This window comes from Eleginops maclovinus, chromosome 20 (genome assembly GCF_036324505.1).
Source record: "Eleginops maclovinus isolate JMC-PN-2008 ecotype Puerto Natales chromosome 20, JC_Emac_rtc_rv5, whole genome shotgun sequence".
Lineage (NCBI taxonomy): Eukaryota > Metazoa > Chordata > Actinopteri > Perciformes > Eleginopidae > Eleginops > Eleginops maclovinus.
In genome coordinates, this window is record NC_086368.1 from 27,850,170 (window position 1) to 27,866,109 (window position 15,940).

General features: G+C 41.2%; 1 protein-coding gene across 1 annotated transcript in view; it reads left to right on the top strand.

The window, feature by feature from the left end:
• Nucleotides 1–15,940, top strand: part of LOC134883367 (carbohydrate sulfotransferase 11-like) — a 17,559-nt gene continuing 1,619 nt past the window's right edge. Inside the window, exons 1-2 of the mRNA XM_063911696.1 lie at nucleotides 1–456; nucleotides 11,724–11,803. Coding sequence (XP_063767766.1) covers nucleotides 363–456; nucleotides 11,724–11,803 — 174 coding nt within the window. The 5' untranslated portion in view covers nucleotides 1–362. The remainder of the gene's footprint in view (nucleotides 457–11,723; nucleotides 11,804–15,940) is intronic.

A 15,940-nucleotide genomic window follows, 5' to 3' on the forward strand; every position in this document is an offset into this window, starting at 1 on the left:
CCAGCTGCAATGTGTTGGCTGAGGCGCTGCTCACGTTTGGGGAGGATGGGGTTAACAAGTCCATACCCCCTCTTACACAAACAGAGGGCCCTGCTCGGACTCCACTGACAGAAATGCAGCCTGTTCCAGTTTCTCTCACCGGGCACACAGTGAGCTGACGTCCCCGGTAACCGTGAGACCGAGCACCGGAGGACTGTGTTTCTGCAGCCGCTTCAGCTCTGGACCCCCCAGGATGTACCGGAGGATGAGGAGCAGAGGAGGGCAGAGAGCCGGATCGATGCTCTTACTATTGGTGATAAAGTAGACCCAGGAGAGCACATTAACAACGCTTCTCTTTCGCATGAACCCTGCAGGGACTCAGGATGAGGAAACCCAAAGTCACTCGGATGGGTTTTGCCTTGTGTCTGGGATGTTTCATTATGGTCATCCTGTACTTTAACAGCAGCCTGAAGCCAGGTGAGCACCAAGTCTTTCTTAAACTCAGCTAAAATACTTTTAATTTTATTCTGAAACAAAGACAATACAAATGCAATGCCTTGACAGCAGTGAGGACAGCATAGAAATGAGTCAAACATTGTAATTAATGCAGTTTATTACCAACCCTCAGACTATAAGTTGAGTTTTTCCCATCTAATCAGTACTACATTTATACAGAAAGAAAGCAATACATTTTACTGCTTTTATTTCAGGATTTTAAAACAAACCCACTAGTCATCTTCAAGCAAGTTAAAATAATGAAAATATTTTAAACATTGACATGATATCGAAAAACTGAAATCCGGTGGGGTGTTTATTTTATTCTGAGAGTAAATATGAATTTTCAACATAGATTTCATTCATTAAAAACACATTTTGGGCAAAAGAAATGTTGGATTTGTGTGGGGTGATATTTAATTTATTTTGTCGGAGTATTTTTATGTTTATTCTGGTGTGTTTTGTTGTGTCTCCACAAAGACAATCAATGTTTAATTGAAATGCTAATAAATTATTGAATCTGAATCTTGACACTGTGCAACAGGCTAGCCTCGAGGGGTCATAATAATGACACCCATTCATGTCAGTGCTGTAAGGCCAACCTGATGCAAATGAATGGAGAAAGTATTTTAAGCAAAACATCATCAAGGGATTTCTGTTTGTGTTTCTTTGTACGCCCCAGCTCGTGCAGTACTTCCCAGAGTGCCACATATCGCGGTGTGGGAACAATTTCATTAGTGATGAGTGGAGTGTTTCCTCTGCTACGTGGAGGAAGAAGAAGGCTGGGAGAGGTTGCAGCTGGCTGGTAGCGTAGTTGGCCCTCGCTGAGATCTGTTTCCACCTCTTCCAGGTCCCTCTCTTGCCACATACAATGGCCTCATTCAGACATGCCAAGCCATATCATGGGCCAAAAAAAGCTTATATAGCCCATACTGTGAGGAGTGCTTTTTAAGAGAGGGAGAAAGGTCAGTCAGTTCTGGATGTGTGTGATGTGAGACACGGGGCATGCAGAGTTATTAGGATCCCATGAAAGGCCAGCCTCTTGTGGGGACAGATTCCATCCGTCGTACTACTGGAAAACGATTTGCCACAAAACTCTGCTAAAGAAAGTGGCATTCCAGTTGAGTGAAAACCTTGAATCCCTTAGATGGTTGTACAGTGTTTATCGGTCTGTCGTTGGAGATGCATTCCAGTAGTTTTTCTGTGGTCGGGTACATTTGATATGTCCTCTGCGGTTTTAAATAGTCCTTTTATTTTGGAATACCACTGTTTCTTTCCTTTTGCCTGAGACATTTGTTTCAGATCGCAGTTCAACTTTGTTACATTCAACTTTATTGTATCTTCCCAATTGACCTTCTATTGTTATGGCTGCTGTTGCTAAAAAGAAAAGAGCTCTGTCACAGCACACATTTTCACACAGCCAAAAAGAATACACACATATAATGTAATGGGATTAATAAAGCCTGGATTGTATTGAAGTTTTGGAGGCTTTGCTTAGCATGACTCAGTTTAAGGCCTTTTCTACACTTTGGAAAAGGGAGGGGTTAGCAGGGAGTCATTCATTCGGTTGCAATATGCAATCTCACCACTGGTTAGGCATGAAATCCCACACACTGCTTCTCTTAATTGGACACTTAATTGTTAAAGTTATTAGTGACACGTTCTTTGGTGTAAGAACGTCCATGACACCAGAATGTTCCTTTGAAGGTGTTTCCGTGCCCACTGTTTTCGTGGCTTATTACACGGCGTAGTTGAATACTTGTTTCTGATTGGTCTATTTGGACATTTCAGAAGTCATTAATACCTGATAATACACCGCTGCTGAGGAAAAAAATGACCGTCGCTAAAGAGGATCAAGGGAGAGAAGGACAGACAGTGAAAGACATAGCGTCGGACGTCAGAGAAGACAGATAGGAAGTAAACACTAACGAGAACAGCAGAAGAACACAGACAGGAAGTAAACACTAACGAGAACAGCAGAAGAAGACAGACAGGAAGTAAACACTACCGAGAACAGCAGAAGAACACAGACAGGAAGTAAACACTACCGAGAACAGCAGAAGAACACAGACAGGAAGTAAACACTAACGAGAACAGCAGAAGAAGACAGACAGGAAGTAAACACTACCGAGAACAGCAGAAGAAGACAGACAGGAAGTAAACACTAACGAGAACAGCAGAAGAACACAGACAGGAAGTAAACACTAACGAGAACAGCAGAAGAAGACAGACAGGAAGTAAACACTACCGAGAACAGCAGAAGAACACAGACAGGAAGTAAACACTACCGAGAGCAGCAGAAGAAGACAGACAGGAAGTAAACACTAACGAGAACAGCAGAAGAAGACAGACAGGAAGTAAACACTAACGAGAACAGCAGAAGAAGACAGACAGGAAGTAAACACTAACGAGAACAGCAGAAGAAGACAGACAGGAAGTGAACACTACCGAGAACACAGTATGGGCTCTGTCAGTGTTAAGACTGGTTAATGGAAAATAAACTGTAAACAGACCTGGACAGTTACAGGAAACCTCGATCAGTGCTGCCGTTCTTTTCCAGTTAAGTTGTTGTTGCCGCAGTTCCAGACGTTGGTACGAAGCTGTGTAGACATGCCATTCTTCACCAGTTGGAAAGAAGGTCCAAATAAATGTGTGTTTCAACCCCTAAGATGCCTGTAGTTTCAGCCAGGGCTGGTTTTAGTGTGGAGTTAATTCAAGGAAACCTATGATACTGCCAACTGTGCCACTTCTTTTGTGGAGTGGCATATTCTAACAGCTGTGTGTCAACCCTCTTTAGTCTCATCTCCTCTGGAGACCCCTTTTCTCTCACCTCTAAGTGCATTCGAGGGATTTGTAGGATCCTCCGTGACGGTGGAGCAGGAATAGATTTCCGGGTCACTGGAGGAGAGGAAGCATGTATTAGCGTAATGAACAGCACCCTGGTTTCTCACTTCTCTCAAAGGTCAGCGACGTCAAGATGATTAGCAGTCGGTCGATGGAGCGAAGCCTCAAGTTCACTTTAGTTAAATTCAATGTGAACGCTGGGGCCCTAATACAGACATTTTCTACAAAGGAATACAACACGATAAGTGGCTGTGTTGTGAGTGGCCTCCTTTGCATTCTTTCATTTGTAATTGGAGGGTTACAAAGTATACAATACCCAGCACATGAAGGCCGAATCATACCTGGCCAACGTCAGAATGGGAACCTCTGATTTTGCACGAAGAAACCATCACAAAACATGTCAAGAGACGAAGCTATCTTTAATGCTAACATCAACAAAAGTGGCAGAGGCAAAAACCTCTGGTGGTTTCTCTTTAAAACAAGTCCCTATGTGTTTAGTCTTCTGCTGAATATATTTCCCAACTTGATATACTGTCCGGATTTGGTGTCTAATTGCACTTTGGAGAGGCCTTCTGGACACGTGTACAGGCACAACCAACCTCCACAGAGCCACAGGATATGTGTGGTTGGCGGTTAACCCATGCATAGACAAAAGCCGGTGTATCAGCGCTACAGCCTGAACATCTGAAGGTGATTATTTTGCATCTTAGAAGAGGTTGAGTAGCTTGTTAAACCCAATGCATCTCATGTTTCAGGCATTAAAAGCCACGCTGTCAGCTTTAAATCAGTTTAAATTGGTTTCAGATATGCAGCCTGTCTGTCCCATTTACATTTAGAACACCTTTAACTCCCCTTTCTTGCTCCATCTGGGCTAAAGGTCATTTTGTTAGCTCAACTACTATATAAAGCTGCACGAGGGCAGCCACAAAACAAAGGAATGCACTGCCAGGTCCGAGAAACAGTGACAAAATGTCATCATTTCAAAAATTGTCACCCTTTTTGGCACACAGCACCCACAGCGCTTATCTAAATGTGGGATAATTACATCTATGCAGAGTGGGTTTGCTGTAAATGTCATGCATTTTGCATTGTGGTAGACACAATGGATGGAAATAGTGCTTTTACAGATAATGAAATGCCTCCCACGATGTAATAACTGACCATTTTAACTAGTGGGTCCTAAAAGTGTGCTGAATAAGCCTTTTGGTGTGACATAATTCCACTTTTTTCCAACACGGATCCACGTGTTTCATTCAGTATCTTGATTTAAGACATTGCATCTTAAGTTCATAGAGTTATTATGGAAAACCTTGGCCTGGTCTGACACATCTTTGTCCTTCTTTTGGGAGTTACAAGCATTTTTACTCCGTTCCAGAAGACATGACTCATTGAGATGAGCTTTTCTCTTAACGTCGGGGGTCTTTACTACAAGGGCAGCTGCAGTTTCTCTATAACACAGACACAAGGACAGAGGAGGAAAAAGGCAGCATGATCTGGAATGTGTTATGTTTTACTACTTCTCTTGTACTCAACTCACCCTGGAACACTGATTTTCACGTAGCCTGTAACATTTACAGACGCAGATGTGAGCTGATGGTTATCCGGTTGCTCATTCTTACTAGGAAGACAGAGACTTATCTTTCGGTGCTCGGGGCTACTGTCAATACCCCCTGTACTTGAGAGGTACCCTGACCTCATACCTGCCTTGTCTGGGCTTGACTTGGTGCCCTAAAAGAGTCTCAAAAATAAACTGTTCAGTGTTTTCAGATACTTTTGAACACCTGTTATGCAACACCAAATATGCTCCAAGGCTTTTGGGGATATATTTTGCATCCGTCTCCCAAATGTCCCAGATTTGTTGATTTCGCAATCGTCTAATCACAAACCGAACAGAACATCTACATGGGAGCATTGTGACCCTGTCTTCATACCCTTGAGCTGCCAGTTGCAATCAGTTCAGTGTCTCCTCGGCTGTCAGACCCTCCGGTTTTGTCTCTTGACAGGCCAGGGTGGCCCTGCTGTTTCAGCCTCCAGCCAGCTGCATATTCATGACACTGAGCTGCAAGAGCGGATGATTCAGCAAATACCCTGCAGTTCTTGTTTCCTTTCTTGGAGACCATCTGCTTCCAGAGCCGAAATCCTGACGTAATTTCATTTGCAGGTTTATCCTTTCCGTATTGGTGTTGCTCAACTCCACAGATGTCTGTTTTACGCAAGTCACTGGGCTGCTGACTGTGTGGTTAGTCACACTTACAGCAGTCAGTCCACCCATCACTATGATCCAGGCTTAAATGTGTCTGGATAAATATCAAACGGTAAGTCTAGAATGAATCTTAAAGACTTTGGTGACCCTCTGACTCTCCCAAGCACCACCATTGGGTCAAAGTATTCAGTTATCCCTTCCATTAGCACACAATTTGCCAATACCAAACCAAAAGCCACTCCAATCAGCCTCTGATGTTCCTTGTCTCTTCTTTACGACAAACAGCAGCTGTGGCTTCTCTAGAAACCACAGTTTATTTCATCCCCTTGTTGTAATTTAAAGAGTAGGAGCCACAATATGTTCCACTTGAAAAGAAACCTATTGCCTACAGATGATCATTTGCAGTTGTTATGCAACCCTGTGTTGTGAAATGCAACAGTGTGCTCCTTCAGAAAAACATGACTAAAGAATCTGCATTAAACAGTCATAGATTCCCATGGATAATTGATCTGGGAGGAGGGGTATAAAGAGCAGTTAAACAACAATGGGGAGATCTCTGGGGGAATTATCTGGACCACAATGTTTACAATCAAGGAATCATTACCCTTTGGCGTATGATCAGCAAACATCAACATCAGCTGAGTCTTGCTGCTCTTTCCCATTCGGCTTGGCAAACATGTTTAACATCAGTCTTCATCGTGAGCATTTTAGCATGTTGACATTAGCATGTAGCTCAAAGCACCAGTGTGTCAAAGTACTCTTGTGTCCTGTAGTCTCAGTGGACAAAAATGGGAAAGTTTTTTTCATGGAACATGATAGGCTCTTAGTAGATTATTTAGCAGAGCGTGGCAGGCAGTCAACTCTCCAGTTAATGATTTAAACATTAGAGAGGATCCAGGAAGAACAGAGGGTTGCAACATCTGTGTTTCTCAACCAATTAACGGCAGCAAGACTTTTGCACAACTTTTAAATTGAGTGCAGGTGTGCTTGATTGTGCAACTGGATACCCAAATGAGCCAAATAACATTTCCTTTGTCTCTGAATGAGATCAGAAAGACTCGTAAATCACATCTGCACACATGCTTCCCATTTACAGACACTACACCCCCCACAGGCCTCTGCACTAACACCCTTTACACACACATTTGTGGCCTAAAAGGATCAGGCTTCCCCTTGTACAGTGTCTCTCAGTGAAGTTGCTCGTTGGCAGCGGAGGCCAAGGAGCGGGGGAGGGGGCCCCTACTTTTCCCAGTGGAACTTAAACACAGAGCTCCGTTTATGGCCCGGACAGCAGGAACACATCGGCCTTTCTATATTTTTGCATTTCCGAAGCCCTCGGTTCTGTGCGATGCAGGGGGAAAGCTGGGTCTAGACAGGGTTAAACCAACAGGACTCCTCCTTCCTTTGAATAGGCCTTAGGTGGGGTTGGTGAATCTGCTCAGAGGAGGAATTTGAGCTAACAGCTGACATAGTGTTTGGTTAGAATAGCACATGGCCCGAGTCCCATAGCTTTTTATTTGATCACTTTTGGAGACATTTCTTCCGTTTTCCGTCCAACTTCTTCAGCGCACTATATTTCATTCTGTGCTTCACCTGACATCCAAGTGAAATACTTCAGTTAAAATGTGGATTATGGATGTCATCGCTTGCTGAGTAATGCCACATTAGCAGGGCAGTGACGACACACAATGCCCTCTTTGAGCTGTGCCATCTCAGCTAGTTGCACTGCAGGTATTTGTCTCATCCCAAATAATTTCAGACTCTCGCTGACTGGTCCTTTTATTTAATCGCGGTAGAAAAGAGGGCTTTGGGAGCGGTCTTGTTTTTAAATGTGTTCCTAAATCACCAGTTGTTTCCATTAGGAAGTTGGTTACGTGTTTAGAAAACTGGACAATAATTCAGTGTACTGAAGCAGAATGCTCCACCAACTTTGGTAGCTCAAGGCAGAGGACAAAACCTTCCTCTGTCCAGTCGTGTAATAAGGCATCATTTGCACTGTGAGTCACTAACAATAAGGTCTGGATGGCTGCATTTTAAACGTTGGAAAGGCCAATGCAATGAATCGAATGGCAGAAGTTTGGATTGATTTGGACGCTGTAAATACTCTCAAAGCAATCTTGACAGTATTGATATAAATCTCGAGTTTCGTCACGCTCCGTCATTGTATTGATTCTTTAATCAAACAACACATCATTCAGTTGAGGTTTGTTTAGCTTTCTGTGAAGTTTATGTTGAACTGGGTTTGTTTCATTCGGCGTGTGTTTTGTCTGTTGGCCTAGATTTTCTTGGAAATCCAATATATTACCCAACTCTTTGCTGATTATTTCCACAGAGGGGAGTCAATATCCTCATTGTGTTTTTTCTTGACTTGCTTCCATCACCTTCTTGGCTGTTAGCAATGTTCAGATGTTTAGGAAGGATGTGCACTTGGATGAAAATGCTGACAGAAAAGCGCCATGGGGATTTCAAAATAAAGGTGCATACTGAAGATGATGATATTTATCTTATACATTTATGATAGTCCCATTTAATTGTATATATGTCACTGTAAGTTTCATCTGCAGGTCGACTTTCCCGCAGTTTCAATCCACATCTCACTAATGAAATTCACATCAAGCTGCTAAAATATTGACTTCCTTAGAGAGACAAATGGCTGTCTCTTTAACCTTTGTTATGTTTGGCTTATAATTACCATTTATGCAAGTTTTCGGCCGTCTGGCCCACATTGACCCCTCTGTTAAGTAAATTGCTTTGTTGTATGCAGTTTGCTCCTCTGGCCAACTTGTTTTCCAATACCCTGTAATGTAGAATTTGATTGGCTGTTCCCCTTCTTCCTTCCCTTTAAGAATCTGGTTTAATGTTTGATCAGGGGTCAGATCCTGTACGACTTTGGTTGTGCAGGTAATCTGGCCTCCAGCCGGAACTTGATTCTGTTAAATGCTCTACTTTTATTAAATAACACAACTTTGATTTGAAGCTTGTAGATTTGTTCTTTTCTTACCAGTAGGTGATTAAGTGTGGAATTTCCATCACAATATTCATTGAAGTTTTAGCCTTACAGTCATTCCTATGGGTTGTTTTTTATTGAACCCATCCAGATCAATGGTCCGTTACACCCTTACTTTACATTGTTGACCTTTGAAAGAAGATAGAGCCAGAGTTCAAAATACAGAAAGCTATCAAATGTGTAAGTTGTGTCAGTATTCAGTTATTTAATCTCCTCATAAACTACTCCTCAAACAATGGTTCGCAGACAGATGTGAGACAGATGTAAATAGTACAAATAAAAGTACTTTGAATAAAATGTGTGAACTGTACTGTTTTGTGAGTAAGCACTGTTAGCTCACTGTTAGCTCACTGTTAGCTCACTGTTAGCTCACTGACTGCTAGCAAGCAAGTTAGCTTAGAGAGATCTATTTGACCTTTTCAATAACTTTTATTGAATAGAATCGTGTTTAAGAAACCGTAGAAGAAGAAGATGATGAAGAAGAAGCTTATTTGACTGACCAGTGTTACCTGGCTGATTCATATGTTAGCTGTTAGCTTACAGGCTATAGTTGCACCAACTAGCCTTGTTAGTCAAGTTATATGTCATCCTAACTTTTAGAATCAATGATTCTTCAGCTTGTTTTTGCTGTTGAAGTCTCATGATACACACCAAGTTGTCCACTGTGACGGATAGAAAGCAGTTACCACATCTTTCAGGTGGCACAAATGACAATGTAAGCTCTTCTCATACTCAATTATTCCTCCTTAGTTTGGATAAACAGTCAGTACTGTACATGTCTCATAGGCTGTCTGCACCATGAGTGTGTCAGTGAGCTTACAGCTCATAAACTGCTTGGCACACATGACTGTTCTGCTCACACAACAGTGTGGAAAAAGTATCACACACACACACACACACACACACACACACACACACACACACACACACACACACACACACACACACACACACACACACACACACACACACACACACACAGTTCTATAATTGTATGTGCTTCTTCCCCTTGGCGTGATTGGGCTCTTGAATCAATGCCACTTATTAGAATAAAGTCCCATGTACTTGTCACTTCATTTTCAAACAGATGACAAATGTTTTTGCTGCCTGAGCTATTTCCCGAGCGTAATGACTGCGCATACATTGCAGAGAGGGTACGGATTATTCAACAAGGCTCTTTGAAAGCAATAAAAAACATCTTGAAGTAAATAGGATTTTTTTCCTATTGGCTTGAATGATGAAGAATGGGATCGGTGAAATGAGCAGTTGAGACATTCTTCATTCTTCTTGCTTATTCCCTACTCGCAGCCTTGGGTTGCATGCAGATATTTACTCCATTGGCAAGGCTTGCTCTGGGATTTCTGTGTTTATCTCTTTCTATGAATGTTGTCTCTAGCACAGGGTTTTGTTGCAAAACCAAATAGGAAAGTGGATATCATAACAGCCAGTCAGTTTGAGAGTCAGAAGTCAATGGGTTTTTTAAATTGGGTTTTAGTTAGACGCCCAGAATAAAGTCTGTGGTTGACTCGAGCTTGAGAGATGTGCACTTTTTGTTCTACTAGTTTATACCCAACTCTATAAAAAGGCCACCTCATCAAACAAAATCCCGCCTTTAGCTTAGTTGTAGTCTCATGAAGTCATGTGAACATAGTGTAGTTTGGTTATAGCCCAATGTTAGCATTTAGCTTCGGAAAAACTTAAACTTTTTATCTGATTTGATTTGATTTATTGAGAACATGTCAAACAATAATACAAAAAATAAGAATGAAATGAATCGAGAGAATGATGATACTTTACAAACTCACGCAGTATCACATTGATTGATGTTTAAGACTCAGAAGTCAATGTTTTTTTTAAATTGGGCTTCAGTTAGGCGCCCGAAATGAGGTCTGTGGTGAACACAATCTTAAGGGATGTTTTGTTCTACGAGACAGAATGTGTCAGTTTATACCCGACTCTATAAAAACGCCACCTCATCAAACACAATCCCGCCTTTAGCTTAGCTGTAGTCTCATGAAGTCATGTGAGCTTTAGTGTAGTTTGGTTTTAGCCTGATGTTAGCATTTAGCTTCTGAAAATGTCATTTACACTTAAAAAAGAACCAGATTATTAGATTTTTAAAATTAGATTTGATCTATTTCAAACGTGTAAAACAATAATACAACAAATTATAAAAATGAGGAAATGGAACAAGATAATTATGATGTACAAACTTAATAAAACATGAATTTGTTTTATATAATTTGCAAAGTAAATAATATTTGTTGTTTTTTCAATTTGACACTGCTTCAGTTTGTACAGTATCATAATGCTGCACAAATGTGTAAGTACCACCACCATGTGTTTGCTGCATAGCTTATTCTATATCCTAGATCCAATGGAAAAGTCCCATTGCCTCTCTGTTGAAGGAACCTGTGCGATGCTAACTTCTGGGATTTGCCCTACAAAAATCACCTCAGCTCTTCTCAGAACAGTGCCACTCTGTGTTTGCCCAGATGATCTTGGGTGGAGTGATGACGCTGAGGTGAAAGATCATCCAGCCGTGCTGCTCAACACACCCAGATCTAATCTCATTCTTTTTTGGCCTCTCTCTGCTCCTCTTCATCATGCAGAGTCTGGCACAAGTCATTTTCTGGCCTGCCAAACTGACTGCTGGCAACAACAAACCAATACGTTTGTCATTATTGTTCCCATGCAAAGATTGCTTTAATCTCTTTGGTATTGTACTTTGTGTTCTGTTTCCTGCTGCTATGTTCTAGTATCAACGTTTTACAAGTCACAGAAAGGCTTAAAGTGGATTAATGGGTGTCTTTAGTTAATTGTACGTTGGAAACCAAGTAGTAAAACCAGTCGTAAAATGTGTCTTTTTAAAGTGTATTATTGATAGGTTTTTTGCTTTTTACAGACATCTTTCAAACCCAAAGGGGTGTGAGATACTTAAAAGATACACTTGTAGTGAATTAGTCTTGAATGTGTCTGTTTCTATATCTTGTGTGATGACCATGGAGTCGTTTTCTTTGCGTTTATGTATATTTTCTTGTCTTCCATCTGCTCTTCTTCCTTGTGGAGCTCATTGTTAAATTGAATACCCAGTAAATGTCTCACAATGCAATGCTATTATCAATTTCTTTATGTTGCATCTGACTGTTGCTTCATCTTCACTCAGATCTCATGACCCATGTTCTGTCTCCTCAGGCTCGGAGCCGCTCAGTGAAAGGAGCAGCGGTCACAAGTCGAGGAGGAGTCCTCTGCAGACGCTTTATGATGGAGACCAGGTCAGTCCTCTCTCACCACAGTCTCCAGTATAACTTTTATTAAGCCTTCACACACACTGGGCGGATGGCTAATAAACAACATGAACATGTGAAATACTTCCCATCAAAACTACTCATATGGGAGTGAACCACATGTGCAACCATTAAAGAGGCCCTATTGTTCCTTTAGGGTTTCCCCTTTCCTGTATTGTGTTATATATGTTTGTGTGCATGTAAATGGTCTGCAAAGGCTAAAATCCCCCCCCCCCCCCCGGCATGAAACGCCTCCATTGGACTCCTTTCTTTACTGGCATCACTCACGCTCGATTGGCTAGCGATCTGACACATTGTACGTGATAGGTTAAGGGGCGGGACATCGCTAAGCGGTGGACCAATCACAACAGCTAACAGAGCAGACTGGACTCTGGTTTCAGGCGGAGGGTGAAAAGAGGTGCTGCAGCACAGACAGTATGAGAAAAATAAAGAGCTTTTTGAACATTAAAGCATGGAGACATGTCCCAGGAGAGACACTGGATACTGATATGAACCTGAATATGAGAATAACAGAGCCTCTTTAATCAATAAAGGTTTATGTATATATTTGCGCAGGCAGAACTGTAACTACCGTCAACCTATTGACCTGCAGAGCAGCGTCTGGCAGGCAGTTTAAGGATTAGCAACAAGAACAGTTTTTTCCCATAGATGGATTTTAAAAATCTGTCCTTTTCCAGGAGAGGAAAGAGCAAGATGTTAGACAGATCGACCAATAAATTAACATAAATGCATTTTTAGGTACATTTTTTACAAATCTATTCATTATATAATAGGATTTGTGACATATTTGGTTCCTTCTTAGCATCTATAGTAATGTCTAACAACTGCTGACAGAACACAACTCATCCATAACTAATCAGGAAGGTAGACGCCCGTTTTTAAGGCACATTTTTCCATTTCTGGACAAAAAAGGCACAAAATACAGCTTGTTTGAACATAAATCCGATGGTAAGATCCTCTGGGACCCTTCTTCAGAGGTCTGGAGTTGAAGGATAGATGCAAGACTTTCCCCTTTCAGCAATAAATCAAATGAAATCCATCTGATACCAGCCCATAGCCATACTCAGCCCATATATAAAGTCTCAGTTAAACCCCGGGCATCGTGTCTCCTTTCTTCGAGCCGCTAAGTGGTTCGTCTTTGTGATATCTAGACGGATTTATTTTTCACGTCTTTGAAGTTGCTTTAACCCACGGAGGAAACAAAAGGTCAGCCATATTTGTTGGATTACTCCATTGACATTTATTGTGCAGGATTTACTGGTTTGTAAGACCATTAGACTACAAGCTGATGATTATAGGAGGTGCGTTTGATTGAGTGCATGGCTGATGTAAAAGTGATTTCCCGTGGTCAGGATGTTCTGATTTCTGTAGTGTATTGTAAGATTGCTGATTGGTAAACTGCTGGTGTGTTGGGGAGAGAGGAAACAGATTTTGTTGGGGAGGCATAAAATGTTCAAAGCAGCCTGGTTTTATTGGTCTAAAAAGTGCTCTTCTTTTACAGCACAAGGATACCATTAAGAGTCGGACAGGAAGAGAAAGTAATGAGAAAAATACGGATTTCACTCTACTGATCCTCTGTGTCCGACAAGACTTAAAGAGGACATATTCGCCTCATTTTCCGGTTATTTGTGCCTCTATTGTGACTTGTTTCCATGCTTTAATGTTGGAAAAGGTCTTTATTTATCTCAGGCAGGGGGGGAACAAAGGGATTTTAGCCTTTGCAGACCATTTACATGCACTAAAACCTATATTACATGGACGGGAAAACCCTAAAAGCAGAATAGAGCCTCGTTAACTAATATTATGCATCTTGCTTTTTGAATATTGCACTAGTCCCTATTGCAATTCTGATTACATTTGAATATCAGTGCAGCTCCTAATCAGTAGTATTTAATATCTGAGTGCTCATAATGAACCGCTCTCCTCCAGGATTTAAGACGTTGATGCAGCTGATATAATTTAACACTGACAGATCAAATTAGGTTATAGTGCAGCACTTGTTTGGAGCTCATAATCTAACATTTCCATTCCTGCACCCTGAATTTAACCTCCCTTTTATCTGCATCTCTCACTGATAGTAACAATAGAGTCTCTGCATCACGGGCTGCTCTGATACATGTTGTATTTGGATAGAAGTAATGTAACCTAACAGAGATACATCAACATGCTTTATTTATTTGAGTCTTCGTACAAAGTGGTTGTTGTGGTTGAGTTTATTACAGTTTATCTTTTTCAAATTAGAGGGGATTTCTCTGTTATAAACGCCCCTGGGTTTGGCTCTGGATAGTCCCTGTTTCTGTGAGAGAGCGCAGTGCTGAAAAGCTCCAACAGATGTTTCCAGTTAAATCTCTCCATGAGGAGAAGGAAGGTGTACACGCCAGAAAGCTAACCAGCTCCAGCTCACATCATTTGATTTTAATCGCTTGTGTTATTTATCGTCTTTCTACAAGCGCTTCCTCAACAGTAGTAAGATGCTAAGCTGTCAGGATGAGAGGGGAAGTGAAGTGCATTGATACGAGGTTGAGATGTGTATTTAAATAGAGTTTCAGAATGTATTAGTTTCTCTTCTCTCATGCATCCGGCCTTTTCTGCGGAAGAGGATAAGGCTCAGATGTTAAAGTAAAATGTGAGATCTGACCTTTTTTATTTTATTTTTCAGATTAAAGTCAGAATACTGATTTTAATCTCAGAATTGTTAGAAAAATTAAAGCAGACTTTTTTCTTAAAATCTGGAATTTTTCCCAGATTTCTTATTATTTTGCAGAATTCAGATTTTTTTTGCAAAATTCTGACTTTTACGAAAAATGACAAAAAAGAAAACTCAGAATTATTCGAAAAAAATAATCCAGACTTTTTTCTTAGAATTCTGACTTTTGCTTAAAATTCATACTTTTCCATTATTTCGGAATTATTCACATAATTCCTACTTTTGTGAAAAATGCCAAATAAGTAAACTCAGATCTCAGAATTCTACGTAAAAATCATCCAGACTTTGTTCTTAGAATCTGGAATTTTTCCCTGAATTAAGACTTTTCTCTCAGAATTCTGACTTTTTCTTGAAATTCTGAATCTGAATTTTTTATTTACACTCTTTTTGCTTTAATTATATTTCAAATCATATGGATTTGTTTGCCTTATGATTCTCGGTTTGAATATAAGTGTATTTTTTACTGTATTTGACACGCGTTTATATCTGCTCAACACACTTTAGAAGACTTCTCTTTGAATGGCGTGTTTGTCTAGTTGTGCATCCTGGTGGCTATTTTAATTCCCTTTAGGAGACCCTAGTGAATCACACATAATGCTCACATGAAGGGATTCAAAGTGGCAGAATTATAGAGTGTCGTAAACATACAGAGCGCCGGTCGGCGGAGAGAAGCGTCAGTGTTGGCTCTGCAGTCTTTGGCCAGTCCGGTGCTTCCTTGATGCTCTGATGTCTGCCAGTAAACACAGAGCCACACATCGTGTCAGGCACCGAGTCAAACTGAGGGACTCCGGGCTCCGACCGCTGCAGTGGTGAGCCAGGCTGAGTAAATGAAAGAAGTAAATAAGGCGTTTGTGCCACGAGGAGGCCAGGCTGAACTGGCTGACTCATGAGTTTAATTAAGGCGGTATGATGGGGATGTCGGGGATGGACTATGATGAAGACCTCCAGAGGAGAAATGTCTGTAAATATACTTTCTCAGAGAATTTAAAGAGGTCATATTCTGCTCATTTTCAGGTTCATATTTGTATTTTACGCTGTGATGTATTTCCATGCTTTAATGTTCAAAAAGCTCTTTATGTTTCTCATCCTGCCTGTGCTGCAGCACCTCTTTTCACCCTCTGTCTGAAACCAGAGCCCAGTCTGCTCTGATTGATTAGCTATTTAATTGTGATTTGTCGATTGCTTAGAGACGTCCTACCCCTCAGCATATCACGTGCAATGTGTTGGAGCGCTAGCCAATAGAAGCGGGGAAGTGGGGAGAAACTCCCTGGAGGGAACACGGGGATTTTAGCCTTTGCAGACCATTTACATGCACTAAAAACCTATATAACACACTACAGGAAAGGGGAAACCCCAGATGGGATAATAGGGCCTCTTCAATAGGCCTTGAATAGTGT